The sequence below is a fragment of the Canis aureus genome, chromosome 14, assembly GCF_053574225.1.
Source record: "Canis aureus isolate CA01 chromosome 14, VMU_Caureus_v.1.0, whole genome shotgun sequence".
NCBI classification, from domain to species: domain Eukaryota; kingdom Metazoa; phylum Chordata; class Mammalia; order Carnivora; family Canidae; genus Canis; species Canis aureus.
In genome coordinates this window covers 9,831,190-9,841,078 of record NC_135624.1, presented here as the reverse complement: position 1 = coordinate 9,841,078, position 9,889 = coordinate 9,831,190, and the positions used below count along the sequence as shown (strand labels likewise).

At 41.3% G+C, this 9,889-nt stretch overlaps 1 protein-coding gene across 8 annotated transcripts in view; it reads right to left on the bottom strand.

Moving 5' to 3' along the window:
* Positions 1 to 350: 350 nt before the first annotated feature.
* The window catches only part of ZFPM2 (zinc finger protein, FOG family member 2), a 457,064-nt gene continuing 447,525 nt past the window's right edge, over positions 351 to 9,889 (bottom strand). For all 8 annotated transcript variants that reach the window (XM_077846930.1, XM_077846931.1, XM_077846934.1 and 5 more), the window contains 2 exons: positions 6,989 to 7,213; positions 351 to 3,896 (listed from right to left, as the gene is read on the bottom strand). In XM_077846930.1, coding sequence (XP_077703056.1) covers positions 1,405 to 3,896; positions 6,989 to 7,213 — 2,717 coding nt within the window. In that variant the 3' untranslated portion in view covers positions 351 to 1,404. The remainder of the gene's footprint in view (positions 3,897 to 6,988; positions 7,214 to 9,889) is intronic.

Genomic DNA, 9,889 nt, shown 5'->3' with positions numbered 1-9,889 from the left:
TTCTTGTGCATAGGTTTTGCAAGCCTTTCAGACACAGGGAATTGTTCTTTTTCTGTGCTACAGTGGTGGTGGTTGGGGGGTAGAGAATAGAAAGACAGTGCTCATTTTACAAAACTGTAACGGAAAAGTTTTCTAGTTCCACAGTTTGGAGTCTCCTGTTCATTTTAATACAAGTTATATTAATTAGGTGCATATAATGGTCAATCTATGCTTCTATTGATTTGCCATCATGTTACCACATATATGCACACACACACATATAGTATATTCAGCTATTCAGTGCTATTTTGAACCTATTCTCATAACTAAGACTTTCCTTTGTATTTTAAAGAAAAAAAGTATGCCAAACGTCTCCAACAATCTGGAATTTTATTCCATCCATATACATGCATAGTAACAACATTTGTTGAGAAATTATTTCTATCAGAAGTAGAACATTATCTTTGTGATCACCAGGTGCAGTATTGCTACTCTTATATTTAAATAGATCTTATATATGAATTAAATTCATACTTGCAGCATTGAGTTTAGGGTTTCGATTTAGACTGTGCCTTTCAAAAGATAAAACTGATTAATACTACCTCATTACTTACAATACTGCTTCCAGTAATTTTGTTCATTCTTTATAAAGTATTGCATTTAACAGCAAAGGTTTAAAAATTGAGACAGAGCCGCATCAGCGAAAGAAAATACAAGTACTATACAAGAAAAAAATTGCCATCTTCATTTAACATACATGTTTAAGATTAAGAAAATGGACAGAAACATACAGCTACATACAAATGCAAAGCCTAGTGACTAAGAGACTGTATCTGCTAAAATATAAAGTGCAAACAGAGCCTGATTATCCAAGAATTGAAATCTTAAGGCGAACTTAGAGCACGTGTATTTAGAACATCTTTGCAAGTTATATTTTAGCATCTACATATATCTGCAACAGCATAGAAGAAGAAATCAAGATACACAAGTGCTTTTGAAGCTATTTCTAAAATGCTTTTCTGTATTGTTCGTGACTATTTTCTTTAAAAGCTACTATACAGTGCAAACCATATGTGCTACACAATAACTATACAATAACATTACAAATGACTTTAATATAAAGTTTTTAAATAAAAAATAACATAACCACAGCTATGAATACTGCTGGTAAAATAAATTAATTTCTTTTTGAAAATGGCACCAATAATACACTTTACTAATGGACTGTAATGGAATTACACCGTAAGTCTTCAAGTCGGCCTTAATGAACGATCTCCTGATTGCCCAGATGTAATTCAAACAGCTTCCGTTTTTGTTTTCTGTTTTCTGCTTTGTTTTTGTTTTTGTTTCTGTTTCTGGACTGGGTAGAACAACATCCTAAAACACGGGTACCCAAGGTGACTGGTGTCTGTTCATGAAGTCATCTCATTTGACGTGTTCGGCCGCATGTGATGAGCAATAAAACTTCTTGTGGGTTATAAAGTTTGAGAGGTTGTTGAACTGAATATCACACAGCCGGCAGTATTTCCCACTGGTGGGCGCCTGGGCAGAGCCATTCACGCCCTTTGCTATACTAGACAACTGTTCCTCGGCCGAAGGGATGGCAGGCGACACGTTCTCGTTGGTGCCTAGCGGGTTCTCGGCGATCCAGGAGGGCGACTTGTGGCCATCGTCGTGCTGAGGGTTCTGGGAAATGTTCTCCTGCTGCGGGGGGGCGGCGGGTCTCTCCTCCTGCTTCAGTCCCCCGTTCACGATGACCATGCCTCTGTTCTTGGGCAACAGCGGCAGGGAATCCTTCTTCGGCCCCGCGCAGCCGTTGGAGGAAGCCAGGCCCTTGGGAGATTCGCCGTCCGCGTTGGTGCTTTGCTCCAGGTCAGCGTTATGGATGACGAGAGAACCAGAAATGTAATCGCTTGGCTTTATCCCGTAATACGGAGACAGCTGGTCGGCTCCCTTGGCCTTCTTTATTGCTCCGGGGTAAAGGCATTGGGGAAGAAACAAGTGTTTGTTTTCTTCTTTTGTGGCAATGAGCTGAGCAGCTTCGCTAAAGACTTTCAGGCCCTGCAGGGTGGCCAAGTGGGAGGAAAATAGGTTGCCGTTGGGGGAAGGCTGCTTCAGGTTTCCGTTTTTCTCACACTTTATTATGCTCCTTTCGTAGCTGACGTCCGGGCTGCTGCGCTCGCTCTCTGCATTCGGGAAGACTTTGCCGTCCAGCGGGCCCAGCTCGCCCCGCTGGTGCGCCGTGACCGGGCAGAAATTCTGCTTGTGGGCCAGGTAGTTCTCTACCTTGTTGAAGCTGATCTTGCACACGGTGCACTCGTGGTAGTCCAGCAGCCTCTTGGGGGACGTGGTGGTCCGCTCAGACTGGGACAGACACTTTTTGCTCAGATCTATGGGCACGTCCATCTCTAGGCAGGAAACGCTGGAATGAGTCGTGTCACATTTGGAAACGGGGACACATTTGCTGAGCGTCAGAGACGTTTCCAAGTGCTTTGAGACAATTCCTGGGAAGATGTCACATCTCGGGTGGTAGCACTCTCCTAGCCCTTCCGTGGGTTCTTGAGTGGAGGTACAAGGATTGCTGAGGTTGGCCACGTCCAGAAATCGCTGTTGGCCCAGGGGAGGCCTCTGCTCCTGCTCAGGTAGGCACATCTCATACATCTTCCTGCGCTTGCGGGTACGCATGGTTCTCTGCATGGCAGGCACTTTGTTGGAAGCAGACCTCTTTAGCGGAGGGTCGTGGCGTGTAGCACAATAATACTGTTTGTGGACCATGTACGTTTCGTGCCGGCTGAAGGTAATATTGCAAGCTTCACAGGTCGTCTTATTTGGGTCACTCTCCCCATCCACCAAGGGGCCGCTGGGATTTTTCACATCGACAGGTTTTCCATTAATTTTATCATCGTTGCTATTAGAGGTGGACAGCTTCTTCGCTTGGGTGGAAAAGTCCTTGTCGTGGCCCTTGCCGTTTGGCCCAATTAAATCTAAAACGGTGGAAGAATTGATGCAGGATGTTTGAAGAAGTGGATTCTCAGAATCAGCAGAATGAGCAGCTGGGTTGAGGAGGTTTATGGAGGTCTGACCAGTGTTGGGGCTCACGGCTTCAGGCATCTTTTCCGAAACACCGGGGAACTCTGGGGACTTGGCCATCTGCTGCCATCGGCTGCTGCAGTAATGTTTTTTGTGCACTAGATAATTGTCCAAATTATTGAATGTTATGTTACACTCAAAACAAGTAGCCCCCTTGGGCATCAAGGGGCTGTAAATTACCGGAGGGTAGCTACTACTGCCGTGCCTCAGTCGCCGATGTACCAGCTCAGACATCTTGGCTAAGATCTCTGAAGCCTGAGGGACCATTGTGATGTCTTGGGGAAAAGCAAACTGAGATAGGAAAGGGCCCACGGGGAAAGAAGGCCCAACACTAGGCTGAACTGGAGATGAGGCGAGTCTTGGACTAGAGGGCTCAGACTTTATTTTTGTGTAGGAAAAGCTCTGTTTATTTGTCGTAGGCGGTATCTCCGGTCTCTGGGTAGTGAGAAAGAGCTGAGTCTTTTTCTCACACTTGTCCAGCTCTGTGTCAGAGCTCGCATCTTTAGTCTGCATGGCCTTTTGGCTCTGGGGGAGTTCGCTTCTGGTCAACAAGTCTGGGGCTGGCTGTAGGCTGTCTTCGGTTCCACTTGGAGAGTGTTCCATATCACTTTCTCTGGGAAGTTTGCCTCCAGGGACATGGAGCTCCTGGTGCTGCAATAATTCCCTCTGAGTCTGGAAGCCGAAGTGGCAGTGATTGCATCGGAAGGCAGCTTGAGTGAGATGGGAGAACAGGTGTTGGTGGAAGCCGATCACAGAATCAGCAGTGTAGCTACAGACGGTGCATTTTAGACTAGCACCAGGGGGGAGGAATTCTTCCATTTTCACTCCTGGAGAGACATACAAAATAAGACCACTGAGAACCACACGCATTGGGTTTTTTTAATGATAAAAATCTTTACAGAGCAGGAATGAATTGAAATCTTTCAGAATCTCATGTGTGACATTAGCTATTTTCTTGTGATATCTTTTGCCAGGTGTCATCAGGGTAATAATACCTCATAGTTTCCAGAGCACGTCCAAGTGTATTATCAGATCACAGTGGGACAGTCTTCATTGTCTCCATCTTACAAGTCAGGAAACAGATTCAAGGAAATCAAGGGAATTGATTATGGCATTAAAGCTATTAAATGATGGAGCCATGCCCAAACCTCAGATTTTATAATTTCTAATCCAAGAACCTTCTCATTACAACTCTATACTCTACATTAGACAGAAGGAGGCATACATTAGAGTTGATTTTGATAACCTGTGTGCAAATCAAATAACCCTCTGTGCACTAGATTAGATATTTATTCAAAATAATCCAAGTAGGAACCATTTGGTAAAGTAATTAATAACCTCCTAATTTATCTTTGGTACAAATCTGGAATTTTATGTGTTAATTTTGCTGAACATGGTTTATCTCTATCCAAGGCTGATATTCAGCTGGTAGGTACCAGTACACTAATAACAGTCATTGAGGATCGACATCCGTGTTGACTGAACACAGCCTGTTCCTGGTCAGTTATAAAATATTTTGAATATCACCAATTACTGCTGAGGAAACCTTATTGTGAGGTTGTGATTTATAAGAAATACATATTTGGTTATTCATATATGTTAGGTCTTTGACCAGGCTTCCTGGCTCACAGCTCCTTAAATCCTTGGAATTTCCTGTGATAAGAGTAATAAAGGTGTTTTTGTTCTGTTAATGAAGCGACTTTTGGAAAGCCCTTTGGTTACCTAATGGTGGGGCTGCTTGCCAGGAGAACCAACCTTGTAATTCGAGGGCTTTAACTTTTAGTGCCCCCTCCCCAAACTCTGGAGATTGAGTTTAATTGCCAATAGTCAATGATTTAATCAATCCTGCTTATGTACTGAGCCTCCATAAAAACTTGAAAAGATGGGGTTCAGAGAGTTTCCCAGTTGGCTTCAGGAGAGCGACAGGCTAGGAGGGGGCAAAGAAGCTCCTCATACTTTGCCTCATACCTTGCTCTAGGCATGTCTTCCACCTTGCTGTTCCTGTCATTACCTCTTATAATAAATCAGTAATCTAGTGGGTAAATGGGTCCCTGAGTTCTGAGAGCCACTGTAGCAAATTAATTGAACCCAAAGAGGGGGTCTCATCAACTTCTGATTTACAGCTAGTTGGTGGAAGCACAGGTAACAACCTGGGCTTTCTACTGGCACCTGAAGTTAGGGCAGGGGGCTGACCCCTTAATTTGGAGACTCTGACGCTGTCTCCAGGTGATAGTATCAGAATTGAGTTAAATTGTAGAACACCCACTTGATATCTGGAGGATTGCTTGGTTGTTATGGGGAAAACTCATCTCCTTATGTATGGGAATTGAGATCTGGACACTTTCACTCACTAAGGTCAACTCTGGTTCCCATTTGTTGGTCGATGGCTAAATCATGTATGGCTCATGCTCTCTGCACTTTTTTTAAAAAAAGATTTTATTTATTTATTCATGAGAGACACAGAGAGAGACAGAGACATAGGCAGAGGGAGAAGAAGCGGGCTCCTCGCACATGGAGTCTGATGTGGAACTCGATCCCAGGACCCAGGATCGCGACCTGAGCCAAAGGCAAACGCTAACCACTGAGCAACCCAGGTGCCCCTCTCTGCACTTTTGACAAAATTGAGAATTGCCTTTTTTATTTATAAGCTGAAAATATGGTAGAAAAAAAAAAAACAGTCCTATAGTAATCAAAGGGGACTTCTTACTCTTGTCTCCTTTTCTCCTTAACTGATCCAGTGCTTATTTTTCTATTTAGTTGAAAGATCATCTCTGTTTTTGTTTTGTGAATGGCTGGCTACTCACCATGGGACAACAGACCCGTATCTGATTCCTCTGCTTTATCACCTACATAAAGATAGCTCATTTGTAGGGAAAGGGAAAAAAAATAACTGGAAAAGAAATTGCCTATTTTTATAGGTTCCAAGACAAAAGCTTATACTGTACTAGGGCACTGGGGTTGGAGCTGGCTTTTTTTAAAGTTCAGCACCTATTTCAGTTTTTTAAATTATTCAACTCAAGAAAAAACAGTAAAGGGAATCACCCAGAAGCACCTTCTAAGTTTTGTGTTTTGGGTCCTAAAGAACTGTGATGCTCAAATCTTGTTTGTCCTGTTCAAAAATGTTCCTAGAGGTATCAAGAGTTAATATAGTTCTGTACATTCGATTAACTTAAGTTCCTTAAAAATATAGAGATGAATTAGAATGCTATGTGATCCTACTAACAATAACTGGGCATATAATTCTAAAGTAAAACCGAACAGTTGCCACCTTGCTGTTAGAGTGAGCTTAAAAACAAAACTATTTGTTTTTTAGCCTAATTTTTCTTAAGGAATTTAAAAACATACTAACAGTGGTTTTATATCATAAACTAAGCATAAATCACCTAAGCTGTTACGCATGCTCTGGAAGTCAAGAGCATTTTATAGATTCATATTTAAAAATTAATTTCTCTCAAGTATGATTTTAATTGGATCTATCAAAATAACAGTGTTATTTCAATTCAGCAAATACTTATTTTTATGTACCTACTATTTATTGCATACCACGTGGGAAATAGTATGGTCAGTTTGCAAAGATCACTTGACACTTAAATCAATGAATACTAATAACAATATACAAAGGGTATTGAGACTTTATTTCTGAAATTGTACTGTTAAAAAAAAATGATTTGGCCTGCAATCTGAGTACTGTAATTGTTTGGAAAGAATTAAGATCCAAGTTCTTTTAGTAGAATACATATAGTGAGTATAAGTGACCTAAAATAACAATCAGCTAGTCCAGCAGGTCTGATTTTGACTTTAAAAATCAATATAGTTGGATAGATGTAGAATTATATATTTACATATATGAATATATGGACGTATGCAGAGAAAGAATACAGTCTCCTGAAGCAAAAGAAGAAACAAGGGAACCACTTACCACTGTGTGAATTCAGGTGCATTTCTAGTGCTCGGGCATTTGAAAAGCTCTTGGTGCACTGTGGGAAGGGACACAGGCTGGAAATCTGAGGAGCACTGTCTTCATTTTCTTCTGACACTGGGGCAGCTTCTCTTTGCCTCCCACTGCAGTAGTACATCAAATGGGCTTGCAGATTCCTCTCACTCCGATACCAGATGCCACAAGATTTGCAAGGAAATATATCCTCTGAAGGTGAAAACACAGGGACACATTAGCTGCTGCCCATTTGGAACCAACCCTGGGTAAAGCGACATTTCTTTCAATCTTTCTCAGAGACTGCTCTCAGGTTCTGAATTAGGCAACCAGACAGTGATGAGTACAGTCTTGTCCCACAGCACAGGACTAAGCTTTTAAAGAAATGTTATACCCAATGCAATTTACCTTCCCACAGACATTTCAGAAAGTGGTATTGTAGGAGGCATCGACATTAAAAGCACAGGAGATTAATTTTAAGTTGTTTACAATGTATTTATGGTTTAGAAAAATGGGCATGTATAAACAGCAATGCGAATCAGCTTATCTGATTGACTAAAAGGTAAGGATCTGAGAGCTGAACTAAAGTTAGCCCTAATACCAACTCCTGACATCATTTTTCATTTAATAATTAATTATGGGATGCCTACTATGTGCTGGACTCTATGTGGAGTTGGGTATAAAACAAAATGAAAGACCAAAAGGCTGTCATTAAGGGTCTTACAGTCTCCTGGGGTTGAGGAATAAGTAGTCAGATAATTACATTAGGCTACAATGACCATTCTGAGGCATCTGAGGAGTGCTTTGGGTGGGAGGAGAGACTAGAGGGGTGGTGAAAGGACTGGAGGAAGTACAAGGTCAGAGAAGGATTCATAGGGAAGATAATGACATGCTTTAGCTGAGTTGCGAAGGATGACATTCAGCAAGTCAGGTGAAGAGGGTTGGGTCTTCCTAGCCAAAGGCAGAGCCTTGGGGAAGGCATGGGAGCCTGAGAGAGGGACTGGGTGAAGGTTGGAGGCTATTCCAGGCATGAGGTATGATGGGAGACTGGAAGAGATAAGGTCGGAGGAGACAGGAGTAGATGATCAAAGACCCCACAGGTTCTCTTAAGAAGTTTAGATTTTTATCTCGATGATTATGGAGAATCATTGAATCATTTTAAGCAAGAGATGGACAAAATTAGATATTATAGAATCTTAACAGTAGAGTTTTTAAAGGTAGTGAATTTGGAAGGAAGACATGACTGGGAGAAGGCAGCTGCAATAAGCTAAGTGAAATATGACAGAGTTTGAGTTGTAAGTCACACTAGGATATGTATTTTTTATGTATTTACTCATGGAAAATTTCTCCACGTTACGTTTTCCCCCTTTATCTATTTACAAGTAAGGAAACTGAGATTAAGCAACTTGCCATGGGTGAACTAGGATCGGAACCTAGTGGGGACACTCTTCCAGATCAGTGTAAGGGGGCCACAGAGGAAGAAAAGTCATATTGAGGAAGTAGAAGTGACTAGGAGAGATGACAACTACTTTGCAATTAGATGCTAGAGTGGAAGGTAAGGTCTCTTCAATGCCCAGGCTTCTTGTTAGCATTTCTTTGTACTGGCTTCATTCATCTCTATAGAGAGCAGATGACAGAGTCCAAGCAAGGACAGGTATAGGTGACCAAACCTGACTCAGTGTTGTGCAAAGCTGGCAGTTTATAGTGAAAGGAACACCAATCAGAGGGACGCCAGGTAACACTGGAAATTGGGACTAATCCAGGCAAACTGAAGGCATAGGGCCGTGTTAGATATGTGGGACTAGATATTTCTGTAAGAAATACAGAGGGACTACAGACTGTTAATGTGGATGAGAACTAATCGCTGATTGTCAAATAAAGGTATAAAACTGCAAAAAAAAAAAAAAAAAGACATACAGAGGGACATGGGAGAGGCAATGGCAGAGGTCTAAAACTCAGAAGAAACAGCTGTGTGTAAGGTTTGTGGATGGTTAATACATAGTTGGTGATGGAGCCCATGATGGTGAAGGAGATGGCTCAGGGAGAGTGCGTTGAAGGGGTTAAGGAGAAAACTGAGGACCAAATTCTAGTGGAGAAGTAAGGATAGTAAGCACAATACAGGTTTCAAAATAAAATTTAATTACAAAAGTATATGCTACTGTTTATCATTTAGCTCTTCCCATCCATACATGATTCAGAGGGCCATATTGCGGGTGTCCATTTAGACAGGATGAGTTTTAAGTGATTATCTCATTTCAGAATGAGATCAAAGGCTGTATGCATCTATGCTGATTTATTTGGCATCAATAGTTATCCTGCTACAGAAAGCAGAGTATAATCTTAAATATAATTAAAAATAACATTCACACTTTGGAGCTTCACAATAATATAAGGTATCCCTAATGTCCCTGGTAAGAGAAAATCCTTTTGCCTCAAATTCACGTTGGGCCAGTGTTATTTCAAGTAACTGAATCAAAGGAAAGATCCAGTAAAAGAAAATAACTATATTTATATTAAAGAGATCCAAAAATATTACCTTGGGTTGGGTACACTGGATCTAGTGTCTGGATTATAGAGTAATGCCAGATATACCTAAGAATTTCTTTAAAGGCTACTGTGACAGCAAGAACATAATTATTCTTGAATATTTATTTATTTTTAAAATATCAAGACATCTTTATAGTATCTGTATTTTTGCCTCATTAGAGTCTTAGGAATTTTTAGGGACCTTTTTGATTAAATGCAATACGTCATTCACTCCTGGCTTTGGAATCTACTCTCCTCTGAATATGTGACTGCTATTCGTGTTTTCTCACAGAGCTAGATGAAAGCAGAGCCGAGTCTAGAACTCAGACCTGGAGACTCCTGGACCATTGATTTTTTTTTTGT